Genomic DNA, 20646 nt, shown 5'->3' with positions numbered 1-20646 from the left:
TGGACACACATTGTGAACTTACAAAAACACGAGTATTACTAGAATGCAAATGCAGATAGTTTTTTTGAATTATCTTTATAATTACAAGAGGCAGAGAGTTCTCAGTGCTCTGCAAAATTGGCCCTGTCCCTGTTTAACAGTGCTGGCTATTCTCATAGTTGATGGTGCTGTATTTAAATTAATCTCATACTAACAAACTTATTTCACTTCTATTGTGGCTTAGTACAATACAAAATGTCCATGTTTGCTACAAAAAAAGCAGATTTAAATGTCATCTCCTACCCCTACAACCATACTTTTCCCCAGTAACAACACAAAGATGAATATCCACTTCTTTTTTTGTACTAGGTGATGTTATATATGACATTATTTGTGCTGATCTTCACAATAATTTTAGAGAGATTTAGAACCATCAAGAAAGGGGGCACCTGGGTGGCTCAGTTGTTAAGTATCTGCCTTTGGCTCAGGTCATGATCCCAGAGTCCTGGGATTTAGCCCAGTATCAGGCTCCCTGCTCAGCAGGAAGACTGCTTCTCTCTCTCCCACTCCCCCTTCTTGTGTTCTCTCTCTCATTGTCTCTCTCTCTCTCTGTGTCAAAAAAATAAGTAACATCTTAAAAAAAAAAATGTAGAGAAAAGTTATATAACTTTCCCAATTAAAAAAAGGATGACCCAGGATTCAAATCCAGAACAGTACCTTCATGTTTTATAACTACTTTCATACCTACCTATTTTATTCCTTGGGGATATTCTTTGAAAACCTTTTTTATATAGCTTACAGATCTAAGCAATGTCACATCAGTTAGCAACCAAGTTCAATGATAAGTCTCAGTAAGTAAAAATAATCCAAAAAAATTTAGCGTAGTGGAAACTCTTCCCTCAATCTATACCCTTTTCAATATCCATGAATGTGTTGATGTTGACAGATATGCAGAAGAGGAAGCAGCGGTACACTTTACATATTAATGTAGAGGGTGAGACTTACATGGAGACTCTCAATTGACATTGCAAAATGTTTGTAAGCATTTTTACTGTATAATTAAAAAGAAAAATTGAATAGGCTGAAGAGCCTGAAGATATTTTCTTAAATGTGTTAGTTCCATAAATATGCATGAAAAATAAACAAGTTCATGGCCAAGCAGTCTACTAGAATTTTTATCAAACGTCTTTACATTACAAAGTAGATGAGAATAATGAAAACACGATTTAAATTGCTAGAACTCTCCCTCCATGTATATATACAACATTACACACATATACGTGAGTGTGCATATATATATGCATATCGTGTATATAGTTACATACATCTCTATTTAATTTAAAAACGTATGCATACATACAAGCATCAACGTGTGTGTGTGTGTATACACTTTTGAAAGGCAACCAGTTCAACCACTGATTCTATATTAATTGTTAAATTGTACCAGTCCTTTCACTGACCAGTCCTTCACTGACATTTTATTCCTAATGAAAATGATTCCATAGCTTGTATAAAATAAAATCAATCTTTTGACAAAAATGACATTTAGTGATTTAGAACTTTCCCTCTGAGCCTCTGAAGAGTGGATCAGTTTTTCCTCCTAGTATTCCCACTTCCTTTTTTTCCCCCGTAATTCAAGGGGGAAAAAAAAAAAAGTTTTGGGCTAGTCTTGACAGTATCAGAAAAAAATTATTCATTTTGGATTCATGTTCTAGAAATATTACAAAAATACCCCTACAGTTCATGGAGTTATACCTCAAGCTCCCAGTCCTCGACCCAATGTATCTGTAACCCTTCCCAGAGAGGAGAGGTGTTCTCATACTCAAACTCTTTGAAGCAACCAGACAGCATAGCTGGTTGTAACAGTGGAAATGAATAGCCCATACCAAAAATACTATCACTTGTCACATGAATTGAAAAGAGAAATCAGCACCTGGGTGGCTCAGCCAGTTAAATGTCTGACTCTTGATTTCTACCCAGGTCATGATCTCAGGGTTATGATATCGAGGCTCTTATCAAGCTGTGCACTCTGTGTGGAGCCTACTTAAGATTCTCTCTCTCCCTCTCCTTGTGCTCCCCCCAACCACCCTTCTCTGTCTCCCTCTCTAAAAAACAAAAGAAAGAAAGAAAAGAAAAGAAAAATCAAAATGAAAAAAGCATCCTAGGCTTCCTGGCTTCCCTTCAACTATTTTATTTATTCATATTTATTAGTTTTATGATATAGAAAACACTGTTTTGGGGGGGCACCTGGATGGCCTTTTTAAAGCCTCTGCCTTCAGCTCAGGTCATGATCTCGGGGTCCTGGGATGGAGCCCCGCATCAGGCCCTCTGCTTGGTGGGAAGCCTGCTGCTCTGCCTACCTGTGATCTCTGTCTGTCAAATAAATAAATATAATCTTAAAAAAAAAAAGAAAGAAAACATTGTTTTAAGCAAGGTGTGGAGTTATATAGATAAATATAAAACAATCCAGACTCCCAGAGGTGATGTTCTGGTGTAGATCGACTCCAGATTTAAGGATTGAATAGGTATTAAAGGGAAAGAAGTTTATTTGGGGATTTTTAAAATATAAAAAAATTAATTGAAGTATAGTTCTCACATATATTACACGTTTCGGGTGCACAACACAGTGATTTGACAATTATCTACATTACGATACCCTCACCATGGTAAGTATAATTACCATCTGTCACCACACAGAGTTATTACAATATTATTGACTACATTCCCTATATTCTACTTTCCATCCCTCTGACTGATTTTATGACTGGAAATGTATACCTCTTAATCCTCTTCACCTATTTTGTGTATCCCCCGTCCCCTTCCCCTCTGGTAACCTCTAGTTTACTCTTTATATTTATGAGTCTTTCTTTTTGTTATTGTTGTTATTTGTTTTATTTTCTAGATTCCACATTTAAGTAAAATCATATGGTATTTGTCTTCCTGTCTGACTTAATTCACTAACTATAATACATTTATTTATCACTGTTGTCACAAGTGGCAAGATTTTGTTCTTTTTATGGCTGAGTAATATTCCATTGTGTGTGTGTGTGTGTGTGTGTGTGTGTGTGTGTGTGTAAGACAGCTTCTTTATCCATTTATCTATCAATGGTCACTTAGGTTGTTTCCATATATTGTCTATCATAAACAATGCTACAATAAACGTAGGTATGCATGTATCCTTTTGAATTAGTGTTTTCGTGTTCTTTGGGTAAATACCCAGAAGAGGCATTACTAGATCTCATGGTATTTCTATTTTCAATTTTTGGGGGAACCTACATACTGTTTTCCACAGTGGCTGTACCAATTTACATTCCTAGTAACAGTGCAAGAGGAATCCCTTTTCTCCACATCCTCACCAGCAATTGCTATTTCTTGTCCTTTTGAGAATACCCATTCTGACTGGTGTAAGATGATATTTTATTGTGGTTTTGACTTGAAATTCACTGATGATGAGTGAAGTTGAGCATCTTTTCATGGGTCTGTTGGCCATCTGCATGTCTTCTTTGGAAAAACATTCTTTCAGTATTTGGGATTTTAATGATGAACATTTGAAATATCCAGCTTCCATTTTAATTGCAGTTCCAGGAGGGGTTGGTAGTGGAGAACTGGTCCAAAGTTAAATAAATTTAAAATATAAAGCTTTATTAAATTCTGTGAAGAAGAGTAAGTGAGATCCACTTGTATCTTAGCAAAGCTAGAGAGTTTTGGAGGGCTATTGCCCCCCAAAAAGAAAAACATGTATGTGTGTGTGTGTCAAAACTTTTTTGGAGTGAATAATTGTGCAACTAAGTAAATATGCTGAAAGAAACTATGCTAATATACCAGCCTAACTAAGATGTAGGCCATTAGGACTTCATTCTGTACCTATTTTATTACTGCTTTATTATGTCTGAAGCTAATAAAATACCTTGATTTAGAAATAGAGTGAGAATATAAAATGTTTGTACCTCTGCCAATTGAGGGTTAACTGGATTGGTTCTGAATTACCTGGTTTGCCATCTGTACTGACTGAAGTAAGTAAATATTTGTCAATTTTCCCTTCCATTTTGTAACCCATAAATTAAGTTGGTAAGAAATTTAAGCCTTTTCAAAAAAAATGAGCTTTAATGTGAAGTAGGGGCAATGTCCCCATTATTTACATGTTGCACAACTATTCATTCAGTAAATTTTCATAAGCTAAATGAATGAATGAGCGAAGTTCCATTAATCAAGCTAAAGAAAGTCTTAATAACAAAAAATGTATTGAACAGACATTTCTCCAAAGAAGACATCCAGATGGCCAACAGACACATGAAAAAATGTTCCACATCACTTGGCATCAGAGAAATACAAATCAAAACCACAATGAGATACCACCTCATACAAATCAGAATGGCTAAACTTAACGAGACAGGAGACAACAAATGTTGGTGAGGATGAGGAGAAAAAGGAACGCTATTACACCATTGGTGGGAATGCAGGGTGGTGCAGCCACTCTGGAAAACGATATGGAGGTTCCTCAAGAAATTAGAAATAGAGTTACCCTATGACCCAGCAATTGCATTACTAGGTATTTACTTCAAAGATACAAACGTAGTGATCTGAAGTGGCACCTGTACCCCAATGTTCGTAGCAACAGTGTCCACAACAGCCAAACTGTGGAAGGAGCTGAGGTGTCCATCAGCAGATGAACGGATAAAGATGTGGATCATACATACAATGGACTATTACACAGCCATCAGAAGGGATGAATACTTACCATTTACATCAGGATGTGTGGAACTGGAACGTATTATGCTATGTGAAATAAGTCAGTCAGAGAAAGACAATTATATGGTTTCACTCACATGTGGAATATAAGAAACAGTGCAGAGGATCTTAAGGGAAGGGAGGGAAAACTGAAGAGGAAGTCATCAGAGAGGGAGACAAACCAGGAGAGACTCTTAACTATAGGAAACAAATGGAGGGTTGCTGGAGAGGAGGTGTGGGAAAGGGGTAACTGGGTGGTAGGCATTAAGGAGGGCACATGCTGTGTTAAGCCCTGGATGTTATACACAACTGATAAATTATAGAACACTGCATCTGAAACTAATGGTGTAGTGTATGTTGGCTAATTAAGTTTGAATGAAAATTAAAAAAAAATAATAACGCGGTAGGTATGATGCAGTGTCAAAAAGCATGAGCTTTGGAATTAGACAAATACATGCTATTTGACCTGGAAAAATTGCTCAAATTCTCTAGACCTCAGTGTCCTTCTCTAGAGAATGGGAACAATCCCCTGCGTAGGTTCAGCTCAGTTTTGGTGCATGGAGACAATCTCCTCTTGATCCTCCTCCTCTCCACACGCAAGAAGGATTTAGCACAGGAGTTAAAGAACCATGAGAAGGGCTCCAAACTGCAGCCCGAGGGGGGCCTATATTTTATGGCCATAAGCTAAGAGCCGCTTTTGCATTTTAAAAGATTTGCTTGAACACAAAAGCAAAAGTAAATAAGACTGTGCTGTAGAAGTTGTCTGTGACCTCCAGAGCCTGATATATTTGTATCCGGCTTTTCAGAGAAAAAGTTTACTGACCCCTAGAGCTATGCAGTCACAAACACAAGTGGCAATTGAGTGCTTAAAAAGGGGTTCATCCAAATGCGGGATGGCAGAAGGGGTAAAATACATGCCATTGTTTACAGACTGTCTGTGAAAAAAGTATAAAACAGCTTATTAACAATTTTTACATTAACTACTTGTGGAAATGAGAATATTTTAGATATAGCAGGATACATGGAATTTTACTCATCTCTTAACATGGCTACTTGATGGTGGCCTCCACGTCTCATCCCACCTTTCAGATGTTACACAGATGTTTATATTTGCTAGACTTAAATTACATCTGTTCTCCAGGCTTTAGGGAACTTGTAGAATGCGGTTTTTAGCTTTTTGGCCTCTGAAAGATGAAATCACACTAGAAGGAAGATGAGGGGGGATTTTAAGTTAATAATACTGTGTCCACCATCTTTCCCTCGGAGACTTTCCATACTTATTATAATTGGCATTACCATCCTCAAAGACCAAAACAAAATAAAACAAAGCACAAAAACAGTGTCCTTCCACCTCTGGAACTCCTCTGCAGTGGACAGGGAAGCGGACCAGCTTTCTGAAGATGGCTCTCTTTTGTCTCTGTAGAAAGCAATTTGTATCACTCCTACCCCAGGCTTACAGTATTATCCTAACATTTATAGTGAGTTACAACTCTTCTGTAATATTTGGATCTTATAAAGTGATGATAAATTAAGACTTCTGATTTTTTTCTGGTTAAGCTAGAGTGGAATGATTAAAAAAAAAAAAAAGACTGTCTATTACTATTACATTAAAAACCAAATCACAGGGGCATCTGGGCGGCTCAGTCAGTTAAGCATCTGATTCTTGATTTTGGCTTAGGTCATGATCTCAGGGTTGTGAGATCGAGCCCCACGGTGGAGCCTACCTTGAGATTCTCTCCCTCCACCCCTCCCCCAACTCACACAGAATCTCTAAAATACATTTTAAGATCTTTTTTTAAAAAGTCATAAACAAAAAAGCTGCTATAACAAGACTTTGGTACAACTTTTGGCAGTTGTTCTCAAGAGCAGCTGGACATTACCTGAAGACACATATATCTAGAGCCTACTCTGGATCTTCCATACTGGTAAGAAGGAATTAAAGGAGCCCCATCCAGTAGAAATACAATGCAATCCACAGATATAATTTTAGGTTTTCTAGTAGTCACATTAAAAAAAAACAAAAAATTAAAAAAACCTTAAAAAATGTAATTAATACAAATATTAATGAGACATTTTACATTCTTGATTTTAAATTCTGACTTTTGTCTGATTTTATACATCTTAAGTCAGATGCTAAAGTGTCAATGTTTAAAGTGAAATCTTGTCCTAGTGAAATCATGAAGATTGTCTATCTTCTGCCCAGCATCAGTTTCTAAGTTAAAATTAATTTAAGTTCAATTAAAACTTAGTTCCTCAGTCACACCAGCCATCTATCAATTGCTCCATAGCCACATGGGGCTAGAAATGTCTTCTGTATTAGGGCCGGACGAGAGGCTTGAAACTGCTAATGGTACTGAAGAATCAAAATAACCACATAATATCATACTCCACTCCACTTAAGGAAGTATAGGTATTAAAGTATAAAAATACTTGATGATAAACATTTAATTCTATACTTGTAGAAGAAGATGAGACAATAGGGAACAGGTGTGTTACCCAAGGAGGAAGCTGAGATTAGTGACTTGTATGGAGAGACAGATGGAGTCAAGACTGGAGTTCTGGCTTCCCCAATACTAATCTCGTCCCTTGGCCACTCTGCCAGAAGTGAGCGTGAGAGAGAGACAGAGAGAGAGAGTGTGTGTATATGATATGAATGTGTGTATACACAAGAGTTAGAGAAGGCAGGAGACGGGTGAGTGGCGGAGTGCTTTTGGGAGATAAGTAAGAGGAGCGGAAGATAGGAGAATAAAGAATCTGACCTTATAATATATATGCTAAATATAATCTGATGATACAGAGAACATAGCAGAAAGAACTTGAGATGGGCAATGCAGTTAATAGACTCGAGTTTTATTCCTGCTCCCCAGGCAGCTGAGAAATGTGTGTCCTTGAAAGTGTTATTGAACTTCTCTGACCCTAAATTTCCTAAGCAATAGAATGTGGCTAAAAATGTCTGCCTCTTAGTTTGTAGTGAGGATCAAATGTTTTCACACACGTTAAGCACCTGGCATAATGCATGTTAATGTTCATTTTCCTTCCTTCTGCAACCCATCACACCAGGGCAGAGTGATCCTTTGATTTAATATCCTTGATTAAATGACTTTAAGTCAAACTCTCACTTGAGCTAGGATGTCGTTTTAAAATAACTGCTCAAAAATAATTTGTAATCAACACTCCTTACCTAAAAGCATTGATTTTTACTGGGCTGGACAAGAAGAAGCAACAGGATTTATTGTTGATGTGCATTAGAACACCCAAGATTTTAATCTCCACAAATTGCCTCAAATCAGGAACACTCAGGTTGAGTGCAATGTTTGACAATTCAGCCCGAGATTTCCCATCATGTGTAGACAGCAGCGAACAAGAAAATCCATCACAGTGAGTCTTGTTTGCCTAATTCTTATCTCAGGGTGGTTTTTGTTTTTTGTTTTGTTTTGTTTTGTTTTTTGGTTTGGTTTTGATTTTGGTTTGGGGGGTCCATTTTAATTTAAATATTATTTAAATGAGAGTTCAATTTTTTATATATTCACTCATCACCATTTAATACTGATAAAAAGCACTGTAGAAATCAATTTAATTGTTCCCAGCCACCAGATGTTAATGAGAAAGTAATATAGCAGATTCAAAGATAGCTTTAAAGACAATACAATACATGTCTAACTGTTGGTTAGAGCTCTGCACTAATGAGGCCAAGGTCAGGGGTTTAATCCCCATATGGCCAGTTATTTTTGCTGTGTTCCATAGCCACTGGCAGCATCCGTGACCCCAGGCCACAGTCTTGGCTGTGTGTGCCATTGATCATTAAGGAATCTGGGTTGGGGGATGAGGGGGCACAAGCACGAAACTATTGCCCACTTATGGGAAGAGCAACTCAAGGGATAAACAACCCTGCTGACTGACAGTTCATCTGCCCACAAACAAAGAGTTTCCTTCGCTATAATCAGTCTTCAGGCCACCAGTGCAATTCTCAGCCTTCATCTTGGGATAATTCCGGGGTCAGTGGTAAGAGCCTTATGAGAGAAAACTGATTTCTTGCCTCAGCTTTGTTCCTAAAGAGTGTTGAATAAGTCCTTACACTATCTGGATCTCAGTCTCCACCTCTATAAGGTAATAGGTTTAGACTAGGTGATCTCTAAGGCCCCTTGCTGCTCTAAAATGTTTCCTTGAATACATGTTAAATTATTTTCGAGGAAGGGGCTCCTGGGTGTCTCAGTTTGTTAAACATCTGCCTTTGGCTCAAGTCATGATCCCAGGATCCTGGGATCAAGTCCCACATCAGACTCCCTGCTCAGCAGTGACCCTGCTTCTCCCTTTGCCTCTCTGTCTCTCCCTGTCCAATGAATAAATAAATAAAATCTTTTTAAAAATTAAAAAATTAATTGTTTTGGAAGGGGAGTGTTGTCTAACATTAAACACTATTATTTTCCTTTTGGAACTGTGGAAGACAGACTTCTAAGATGTCCTTTAATGAACCTGGCTATCTTAGTCATTATTCTCTAGAGAAATAGATCCAATAGGTTGTGGAAATATGAAGAAAGGAATTTATTTGAAGGAATTAGCTCATGTGATTATGAGGCTGGCAAGTCAGAAATTTTCAGGAGAGGCTGGCAGGCTGGAGGCCCAGGAAAGAGGTGATGATGTAACTAGAATCCAGATCAAGTCTAGAGGCACTATCTAGAAGATATATAGACCATCTAGAAATAGTCTTCCCCTGTGGGAGACCACAGTCTTTTTGTCTTAAGATCTTCAACTGATTGGATGAGACCCACCCATATTACGGAGGGTAGTATGCTTTACTCAAAGTCTACTGATTTAAATGTTGATCTCATCTCAAAAAAATACTTTCATCGTGGCTTCTAAGCTAGTGTTTGACCAAATATCTGGGTATTGTGGCCTAGCCAAGTTGATAGAAAATTAATCATCCTATCTGCCTTCTGATATTTAAGTCCTCATGTAATCCCCACCCTTTTGTGTGATTTGATTCCTGTAGAATTTGGCAAAAATAACAGGAAGTCGCTTCCATAATTAGGTTACAAAAGACCCTGATTTCTGTCTTGGTAACAGACTGGCTTCATTACCTTCTTGGCTTGAACATCACGATGAAGCAAGATCCCATCTACAGAGGCCCATGTGGTAAGGAACCTAGAGCAGCAGCCAGCCTACTGCCTAGATGCTGCCAACAATCATTCACTGAGCTTAGAAGAGGATCTTTCCCCAGCTAAGCTTTGGATGAGACCTCAGACCTTTAAACCAACAATTTGACTGCAACCCTGTGAGAGATGATGAAACAGAGCACCATCTAAGTCAAGGCCATATTCCTGATGCACAAAAACTGCGAGAGAATAAAAGCAACTGTTTTTGAAGTAATTTATTGCACAATATTTTTATTTATTTATTTATTTGAGAGAGAGAGAGAGAGAGCACAAGTGTGGGGGAAGGGCAGGGAGGAGGGAGAAACAGACTCCCTGTTTAGCCTCAGAACCCTGAGATCATGACCTGAGCTGAAGGCAAATGCTTAACCGACTGAGCCACCCGGTATCCCCACAGCAATATTTAACTAATATGGGAACTAAAATTAATTAGACAAGTTATTAATCAGAATTATTTGCAGATTAACAGATCCATGCTAACTAATTTAATCAGAACGGAATATAATTCAAGTTAAAGAGAGCTCAGAATTATTGGGAGGTTGAAGACAGATACCTAGCTGACGATGTAGGAATTACTCTGAGAAGCATCCTACAAAATTTGCTACCCAAGAGAGGGGCTGCTCCTGTCATAATCAGGAAGTGGCCAAATCAAGAAGGCAGTGTCACCGTGGCAGGCTCCAGAGCCCCATTGTCTGTGCTGAGATTTGTTACATTAGAAAATGGATGCCCATAACTTATAATTTGCCCTTTGTCTGTCAGTTTTGTGTAAGTGCCTTCGGTTGGTGGATGTGGTGCGCAGGACCTAACCCCCGACATCTTATTCAACAAGAGAAGTTTCTTTCTTTCTTTTCTTCTGTCTCTCTCTCTCTCTGTTATGCTCTTCCTTCCTTCCTTTCTTCATCCTCTCCTCTTCCCTTCTCCTTCTCCCTTCCTCCTCTTTTTCCTCCTCTTCGACACATTGATTTCCGCTTTCGTGAATGAAAGAGATGTCAACGACAGCGGGAAATACACACGCCCAAAATTTCTAGAGAGAAACATAAAGAGCTATGTAATTAAATGCTGTATTGGAAGCATCAAGCCCAACTGCTATAAGAATTCTCAGAAGGAATTTCAAAAGAAAACATAATATTGTTAAGTGGCCTGAAACTGGGGGATCAAATAAGCCTTATAAAAATCTCAGCTTTGAAATTTACTAGCTATGTGATCTTGGACAGGTTCCTTCGACTCTTCGAGCCCTGTCTCTTCTCTAAAACGAAGAAACTGTTATTCTTATTCATCACTTGAGAATAAAAAGTAACAGTACAATTAACATTATTAGCACAGTGGTTGGCACAAAAATAAATGATCACTAATAGGTGTTATCTCTAAGAACGTAACTGTGGTTTGTGGTTTCACGGTGCCAGTCCCGCGGGGTTGAAATTTAATATTTAAAGGAAGAACTAGAGTTAAAAGTGGTGGAAGGTAAGACATTATCATCGCACACTATTCTAGCATCTTTCACAAAAGAGCTTAAAAAGCACTTAAAGCCAAGTGTCTTATAAATGGATAAATGGACACATTGAAATGTGACATGTCATTTTAGAATAGGTGAGTAATGGAGAAGTCAAGGTAGGTGACTCTCAGGTTGGTATTCTAACCACTCAACTGCATTTCTTACTTGTCTCCAAACTATTAAAATTGGGAGTTTTTTGTTCTGTCTCCATATTAGCATCAGCATTGACAGAGCTATTAATAACATAGACACTAAAGGAAGAAAATGAGATTAACAATGGCATCCCATCAACTAGGTCTTCATCAAACGATGAATAAGAAGAGTCAGTGTCAAAACAGGGCATGTAATCCTTTCCTTGATTTCTGGATTGTAAAATGACTCCTAACAAGCTGACATATAAAACACAGATTACCTTCATTAAAAAGACGGCTCTGTTCTCTCATTTTTATTTTTTTACCCGTTATATCTATGATCACATACGGTGATTCTCCTGCCACCAATTCCTGTGCGAACACTTTCTGGTGGTTTTAATTAGTCTCCTCTAGTAAATAGAGACTTATTTTAAAATAAAATGAAATCAATAGATTAAGGTTAATTATGCCTTATTCTCTTTTTTATTTCCTAAGCTTATGATACAATTACTAATTGAATCTAATGAAAGCCATGGTTATCTCTTTAATCATGTTTTAAAGAAAAAGCTGTAAAGCAAAAAAGCCCATTCTCCCTTTAATTTTCTCTTAAAAGCTTTTGCCATCCCTACTGATTTTGGATTGAAATATTGTAGATTAGGAACCATGGCTTGTTTCCGCTGCAGGAGATTGTAAAGTTCTCAGCCACCAACCTTATTCTGTGGATGCAGGGACTGAAGCTCTGTGAAAATTTTTATTTCAGATTTTTACCCATCGTATGTCCTACCGGACTTCTCACAAGTTCCTTTGTCTTGCTGTCATTCCATTTGTGGCTTTGAGGATTAAATAAGATAATGATCGAAGTGGCAGCAAACTGGTGACTTAATAAGCAGTATTCCTTTTCCCCAAACCTGGTGTAAATATAATTTCAGAAATCATGACACATTTGAAGATACTTCAGAAAAGCTCTCTTTTTTAAGAAATCTGGAATGGAATCTTTTTGTAAAGGAAGAATCTTTTATAATGCAAATAACCATCCCCTAGGAAACTTGTTTTGTCATCCCGGATATTTATAGCGCTGTGAGAGGAGTTTGTTAGTTCGGGATTGATAGAAAGCTCGCTTAGCACACCAGTAGACAAAGGGCAAAATTTTATGTGATTTACCAGCTCTGTTCCTGATGGATTAGATACGGGTACCTGTGCCTTCTCCAGGCACTACAAGCTCTGTGATCTGCCCTGAGATGACGGGCCACATGGGGATGCTATCCACCACCTGCTTCTCTTGAGGAAGTCAGGATTCATTAGCTATATAGGGTTGTTACTCTTTGACAGGAGTCGGACAGGCTGGCAAGAAAGTCTACTTTTCCCATCAGGATGAGCTGACATTGCTGCTTCTTCTTCATTGCATTCTCATGGGGGGATGAAATCTGTTTTCCCCGAGAACCGTATCATTATTACAGTAATATACTGGGGGACCTCCAATGTACAGACTGTCATCTAAACTCAGTGGTTCCTGAGATGCCCACTTTTAATTAAATGTGCTTTCATAAATTACTGGGCATTCTTTGGTGATGACGGCAGCATCCACAAAATGATTAGTGCCTTTAAAACACATGAGTGTGCTGTCTATGCACTTGTCTTCAAATAATACTAAATTATTCATATTAATGCTTTGATTAGGGTGTACTTTCTGAGTTCTTTGTTTAGTAGTGGGAAATAACACTATATATTTTCTCAGCTTTCTCATAGCCACTCTTCCTCTGGCCAATAGTGCTCATTTGTGAGATCTCTGATCTAAATGATAGGAAGATTTTGTGCAGTCAAGCATATAGAAGTAGTATTGGGTGCTTGTTAAGATATCAGACATAAAGGGGATGCCTGGTGGCTCAGTGGGTTAAGCTTCTGCCTTCAGCTCTGGTCATGATCTCAGGGTCCTGGGATCAAGCCCTGCATCGGGCTCTCTGCTCTGATACACTCAACCTCAAAGGACAGTCAACTGTAACCACTGCATGAGAACAGAAATGTAGCATTGGGTGTCCAAAATTTCTTTTAAGTGGCCTCTTCTCTTTATTCATTTTGAATTTTTTTTAATTTGACCTAATACGACCTTGTTGCATAACTATGTGAAAATGCTTTACCCCTACAGCCCACTCTCATCTACTTCAATAATAACACATGTTAGACCTATTCTTTAGTTTCTGCTGGCCCGTTTATAATAATATGCCTACATTTCATTTTTTATTTTCCTAACAATGGCCAGGGGTAAAAATTAAATTAAGCCACAAACTCCCTAGTGAATGAAAGGTAAGACTAATGATTAGTGCTTGATTTAGGGGATAATGAAATGAAGGCTAACAGGAGCAAGTTTTGCCTGGTATTTATGGCAAGTGTCAAATTAATGGACTAGACAGAATCATTTCATTGACTCTCTGAAATGGTATCTTCTTTTTGGAGTTCAGAGTAACACACACACACACACACACACACACATATACATACAGATGTAGCTCTAAAAATAAAGCTGTATCTAGTCTTTCCTTGACTTGCCCCTCTAGGAATACAGGGTCTGAACTGTGAATACATAACAGTCTGCTTATGTAAGCAGAAGTCAGAAAGGAAAGCAGCTGCTTTGAGTCTGGTACAAGCAGTACTAAAAATTGCTTAACCAATTCAGTAGTAATCTACAACTAGGCAACACCCAAGGAACAGACATATTATTAATTAAGTAGATGTTCCGCTGTTTGAATGTTCCCCTTCCCTCGTATAATCACACTTCAGACACACATTTAATGTGCTTGACTCTCTCTACCATTTTGCAAGAAGCAGGTTGCCAAAGGAAAACTACATTACTTCTTATATCTTATTAGGGATTAAAAGAAGTTTTAACCCAAAATCTTTTTCTTTTTTGTTTTTTGTTTTTTAAGTTTTATTTATTTAAGTAATCTCCATACCTAACACAGGGCTCGAACTCACAACCCTGGAGATCACTACTCTTCATACTGAGCCAGCTAGGTATCCCTCAAAATCTTTTCAAAGTATCCATTACAAGAAAACTCTTTAACAAAAATCTCCAAACCAAAATATTCATTACAAGTAAAAATTGGATAACCCAGAATCCTGTAAAACAGAACAGACAGGTAGACCCTAGAGAATGTTGTGACAATGTATGCCCTAAAAATAACCAACCTCTATCCCCAGTCATATGAAATTCCTTCAGTCTTGTTCCAGATGTCTCTTTACCTCAACCCAGAGCTAACTATATCTCTTTTACCACAATGAGCAACCTCATGTGTTTGACCAGTTTTGTATGGGCTCAATGCCTCCTTGTATTAACTTAGAGACTTCACCTAAGTGAAGCAGGAGACCATGCTTGAATAATACGCCTTCTGTCCCAGACTCAAACACTTAGAGCTCCATTGCGCACAAGTTGTGTGAGTCCTCTGGAATTAATCTCTTTGGTAGCATTTTTCATCCAGCACAAAATAAACTTTTCTGTGTAAAACAAAAACCAAAATAATGAATTACTAATATAATAAGTTAATTTAAAAGTAATGGGACTTGCCTGATTGAAAATACAAAAGGTATCTGATGTTTCCCATCTTTCACATTGCAAGTTGACCTTTTGTACTGGTTACCTCTAGACTAGGCATATCTTTCTCTGTACTCAAAACAGGTAGAAACTATTTTGAGGACTATGCGATTTGCAATCTGAAAAAAATTATTTACATTCATACAACAAATTCATTAGACACAAAACAGTGGATTCTGATTATTAAGACATATTTGGCCCAGATTTTGAAGATTATGTAAACAGGGAACTTGCTCCTTCCCAGCTAAATTCCAAATATATGTGAGAGGTAAGTGTAACTAGAAAGATGGATGGCCATCCTCTTTCCTGATGACCCTCACAAAGCTGGTGCTGTTGCTGATGGTGGTGAAAGGAACACAGTTGGCTTCCAGGCTGAGGTGTGGAGCCATCCAGACCAACACTGAAGGAATTTTATAAAAAGACAATGGATACACGTGAATTATTTTTAGGACACATGATGACAAAGCATAGAGAATTGAAGGAGTGGTCAGTCTGACCATTAGCCCCTCAAAGGTCTGTTGATATCCAACCTCACCTCAGGGTTTGGTTCATGACTCCCAAGTATCCACCCTCACTCCCCCTGTTTCCTGCTAGACGTTGTCCTTTGGATGACTCAGGCATTTTAATTTGGCAAAACCCGTTCCTCAAGTTCAGGAATGGAATGTTTCAGCATCTGGAATTTTCAGTGACACTCTACTCAACAGTGACACTCTACTCAACAGCTGGAAATAGGTAATTTAAATTGTCCTTGAGAGTTGAATCTTGACAGAAATTCAATAAATAAGGGTTACTCTGTAGGGGACGAGTTATGGTGGATTTGGCAGTGCTCCGACAGATACTGTCAGCCACTGGAATAATAAAAACAATTTTCCTTTTCCTGATTTTTCATTCACTACTCTTCCCCACTTTTGCGTTTCTGTTTTTCCCACGAATTCCTACCATACCAATCAAACCTCTCTACAGCAGGGTCTATTGTCTATGATATAGTAGATGTTCAGAAAGCAATTGAACATCAAAAACATAAATGGTTTTGAATGAAGGAGAAGATGAATGATAACAAGAAAATCTGAAGGGTTCTTAAAAGTGCCTGGGAGCAGTTTAAGCTCTTTCAATGATGGTGAAAGACGTGGCGACATATTCTTCCCCCAAAAGTGTAAGGGATTTTACACAACGTTCAGTTGCTCTGATGAGAAAGGCCAGATGAATCACAGGAGTATTTCGACACACTCAGGGTATTGTGATAGATTGAACTTTCTCAAAAGAAAGTACTATGTGATATAATTAGCATACTCTAGTGCATATCTCTGCCCTTGGTGTTGGTGGGTTGATGAGGAATGAAAACTGAGGTTATGAGGATTTAATTGCATGTTTTTATTTAAAACACTTGTGTTATTAACTGATCAGGGCTTAGAATAAGGAATAAACCCTAGTTAAGAAAGGAAGCACTCTACACCTCTCAAAGTTAAAAAGAGAAAAAAAAAAAAAAACTTGAACTGAGATTCTATGATATAGTACCAAAATACAGGGAGGAAACACCTTCCTGGGAAAAGGCAAAATGAACTACATTTAGATTATCCTCGAAGATGAACCATTCTTGAATTCTCCTTCTGATTTCTTGGAGTGGTATTATTTTATTTCATTTTATTTTGTATTTTGTTTTCCAGGAAGTTTCTGACTTTGAGAATGCACAACCAGAAAGAAAGTAAGTCAAGTTCACTTTGTAAGTTTTATGTTGTTAGTTCTATCATGTTGAATGGAATATTTTCGTGGTTTTCCTATCAAAGTGCTTTTTTAAAAATTGTCATGTACAGATCTAGATATGTTTTACTCTGCTACCATTTATCTGTTTATGCTGATGCATTGGAAACCTGTTTTGTGACATTTCTGTCCACAGAGAGGTGAAAATTGAATTTCCAGAAGAAGAAACATGTGTTCAGACTAGGCTCAGATTAAAGTGGGAGCCTTCTCAAAAACATGCTTCTATCAGTGATCTATTAATCTTCTGAAGGGTTCTGCTAATCCAAATAAAAATGTGTTTGTAAAGAGATTTGGGTTATTTAGGTCAGACTTGGCTTTACATTCAGCACATCAAGCTGCCAGAGGATGTGGTACACACGTGTTGCTTAAAGTAATGGGATTTTAACTAATAAGCAGGAAATACATAGGGGCCGGAAGTTGGTTTGTGGGTAAATTTCCAGATTGGTTGCTGATGATACAGAATACCTTCCTTGCACTTTGAATGCTCTGAGACCAAACTGTTCCTTTGTGGAATTCTGTCTGGATGGAGTCTTTCCAGACGGTCTTGCTCTCCTGCCCCCAAGACACTCTGTGCTTTTACAGAGTTGTTTTCCTTACCTGCTCAAAGCTTTGTCCCAGTAAGGATATAAAACACACCCATAGGAAGTAGGTAATTGGATTAACAGTTTAGAGCACCTGGCAGACAGGGGTAGTTGTCTTTTAGCCACAGTTAACTATTTAAATTACAACAGAGGCATTTTAAGCCTGAGCTGGAGTAAAAAAGGGTTTTTTTTTGGCACAGCTAATCTCCATCTGAAAAACTGCGGTGCCTATGCCGGGTCTCTTTCCAGCCCGGGATAAGGAATCACCGATTCCAAATAAAATCCTTAAATGAACTGACAGCTATTGGCTTTTGATTGATGCTTCTATCAATCAGAGGATATCAAAACATGCACAGGAAAAAGGGGAATGCATGAGCGGGAAAGCACCTGATGCCGACTAATTAGGATTTTTCAAAACCAGTGAATGTGCTCTTCCGATTGCAACCCATTAAAATAAAATTGAAGACTCTCCAGTTCCTTAATCCTCGTGGCCACCACTCCCCTGAAGGGGTAACATCTCACTCTGTTCTCCACCTCCCTCACCTTACAATACTATAAATAGTTCTTTGGGAACACTTACTCTGCCAAGAGGTGTCCTAAGCCTTTGCATTAACAAATAAAAATAAGTAAATAAAATAAAATGGTAAAGACAAAAATTACATACACAGACTTTTTTTCTTAGAAACCTGAGCTTAAGGAAAAGTGAACGTGGCACTAATTTAATGACTACCAAGAATATAAATAGTGGAAAACGCTCAAGCTACCCCAAAGTTAATCATAGGTACAGGACACGTGTGTGTTCACCCAGCGTGTAAAATAATTAACATGATCGAGTCAGCACAGTCTTGTTCTCTGTTTCTGTTTTGGACATTTTATTATGGGAATTTTCAATTATACACAATGGAGGAGATAATGATGAACTCACATCACCAAGCTTGAACAAGTGTCAACCTATAGTCAATCTTATTTTATTTCTACCCATTGACACCCTAGTGCTCCAACCTCCACAATTTTTGTAGAGCAGATACGAGACACATAATTTTGTATTTGGAGATATATTGCTGAAAAGTAAGCATACACACACACACACACACACACACACACACATATATGTATACACACACACACACACACACACTCACAGTGCAGTAGAACAAAATAAGAAAAATTGTATAATATGACCAAATATATAGTCACTGCTAAAATTTTTCTGATAGCCTCAAGTGCTTTTTTTTTTTTAAATAGTTAATTTGAATCAGGATCCAATCAGGATCATCGCAGTGCATTCAGTTCATGTCTCTTAATTCATAGGTCCTTCTCCATTGATTGGTTGAAGAAACTGGATTGTTTGTTCTGAGGAATTTTCCACATTTTTTAATCTTGCTGATTGCATCATTGTGGTATTTAAAAAAAGAAAAACAAAAAACATGTTCTTCTATCCTGTATGTTTCCTGTAAATTCTTTAGGTAGTCTCTGGGCTTGATAGTGTTCAAGTTTGATATGTGTGTATGTATTTTAAAAGTAGTTTATCAGTGACTGTAGGCTTCCTGCTGCATTACTTTGGAAGCCCATATATCTGGTTGTCTGTAGTTTTATGACTGTGAACGTGCTTAGTGGGTTCAGATGGTATCAGGCTCAGCTATCAGCATAAAGTTGCCCTTTTAGCCTTTCAATGAAAAGTTTTAACAGCAACTGTTGGTTATTGCCCAGATCCATTGTTTCATTAGGGATTGTACATGATTATATTTAGTCATCCCTTCTGTATTTATTGAATGGAATTATTTTAAAAAGAGCTTTTCCACGTTAACTATTTATTATCTTGAGATACAGTCATGTAAAAGTGGCCCACTTTTCTGTGTGTGTTTTATGAATGTTGCATGGAAATTTTTCTAAATTGTGTGAAAATTTCCAGGCCAAGGTTATACTTATATTAATTGTACTTTGCCATCTAGGGTCAGGAAAATTCAGGGCTATATATAGACCTTAGTTAGGGGTGGAATGTATTTCTACTCTTAAACGTAGTGCAAGCATGTCTAAGTAATCTAATTTCTGCTTGATTGAAAATATTATTTACTAGGTGTAGACTTAAATATCTGTTTCTTTTATTCTTCTAGGTCAATCCGGAGAGCTATGTCTGAAAACGAAGGATTTGGTTAGTAATTTAGAAGATGACTCATGCAGATAATCTGTTCTGTTTCTCTAAAAGTTCTTTTCTTCTGCCACTTCCATACAGCAACAATAAGTGATTAATGAAATCAAATTGAGTTGTCTTTGAATTCTACAGAAGAAATTTTTTTTAAAGGAAGGTGGTTCCATTCTAACTGTAAATGGCTAAGACAAAGAAATCATTGATTTATTCAGAATAATTTCCTTTTACATTAAAAATATAATTCTCTTTGATGGTTTATTGGCTGATTATCTTCCGGCTTCTCAACGTTAGCTTGGCTGACCATGGTCAAGGTGACCTCTTCCGTATCTTTCAGATATATGAATCTAGGAGTGAATAAAAAGAAATAAAAAATATATTACAAAAGACTCTTCCACAGCATTTCAAACATCAGACCTTTTCTTTAGTTTCTGTGGTCATAGTTTTTGTAGTTACAATAAAGGCTTGATGTTTATTTAATTCTGAAGTAAATATCTAATTCTATTAATTACTTTTAGAAAGCTAACGGAAAACATCTCTCCTTTTCTTACAGAATATAGTTCACTAATTATAAAGTAGTCATAGTGGCAAAACATCTGGATTAGGGGCCCATGGGTGGCTCAGTTGGTTTAGTGTCTTCCTTCAGCTCAGGTCATGATCCCAGGGTCCTGGGATTGAACCCCAAGTCAGGCTTCCTGCTCGGCGGAGAGCCTGCTTCTCCCTCTCCTCCCCACTCATGTTCTCTGTCACCATCTTTGCCTCTCTCGCAAATAAATAAATAAATAAATAAGATCTTTTTAAATATCTGAATTATTGAGGCAATACTTTATTTTTTTAAAGATTTTGTTTATTGGGTCGTGGGTGGCTCAGTGGGTTAAAGCCTCTGCCTTCAGCTCAGCTCATGATCTCAGAGTCCTGGGGTCAAACCCTGCATCTGGCTCTCGGCTTTGCTTCCCCCTCTCTCTCTCTCTGCCTGCCTCTCTGCCTACTTGTGATCTCTGTCAAATAAATAAAATCTTAAAAAAAAATTTATTTATTTATTTGAGAGAGAGCAGGAAAGGGCAGAGGCAGAGGGAGAAGCAGGCTCCCCGCTGA

General features: G+C 37.8%; 1 protein-coding gene and 1 long non-coding RNA gene across 4 annotated transcripts in view; one reads left to right on the top strand and one right to left on the bottom strand.

The window, feature by feature from the left end:
• LOC116595842 (putative uncharacterized protein ENSP00000383407) overlaps window positions 1-20646 on the top strand; it is a 184071-nt gene that overhangs the window by 140677 nt on the left and 22748 nt on the right. Inside the window, exons 4-5 of the mRNA XM_032352631.1 lie at window positions 16731-16768; window positions 19520-19557. Of these exons, the coding sequence (XP_032208522.1) occupies window positions 16731-16768; window positions 19520-19557 (76 nt within the window). The remainder of the gene's footprint in view (window positions 1-16730; window positions 16769-19519; window positions 19558-20646) is intronic.
• Window positions 18261-20646, bottom strand: part of LOC116595849 — a 212187-nt gene continuing 209801 nt past the window's right edge. For all 3 annotated transcript variants that reach the window (XR_004287889.1, XR_004287892.1, XR_004287887.1), the window contains one exon: window positions 18261-19898. This is a non-coding gene — a long non-coding RNA (uncharacterized LOC116595849). The remainder of the gene's footprint in view (window positions 19899-20646) is intronic.

Source organism: Mustela erminea, chromosome 1 (genome assembly GCF_009829155.1).
Source record: "Mustela erminea isolate mMusErm1 chromosome 1, mMusErm1.Pri, whole genome shotgun sequence".
Taxonomy (NCBI): Eukaryota; Metazoa; Chordata; class Mammalia; order Carnivora; family Mustelidae; genus Mustela; species Mustela erminea.
The sequence above is the reverse complement of the archived record's forward strand: the minus strand, read 5'-3'. Positions and strand labels throughout refer to the sequence as shown.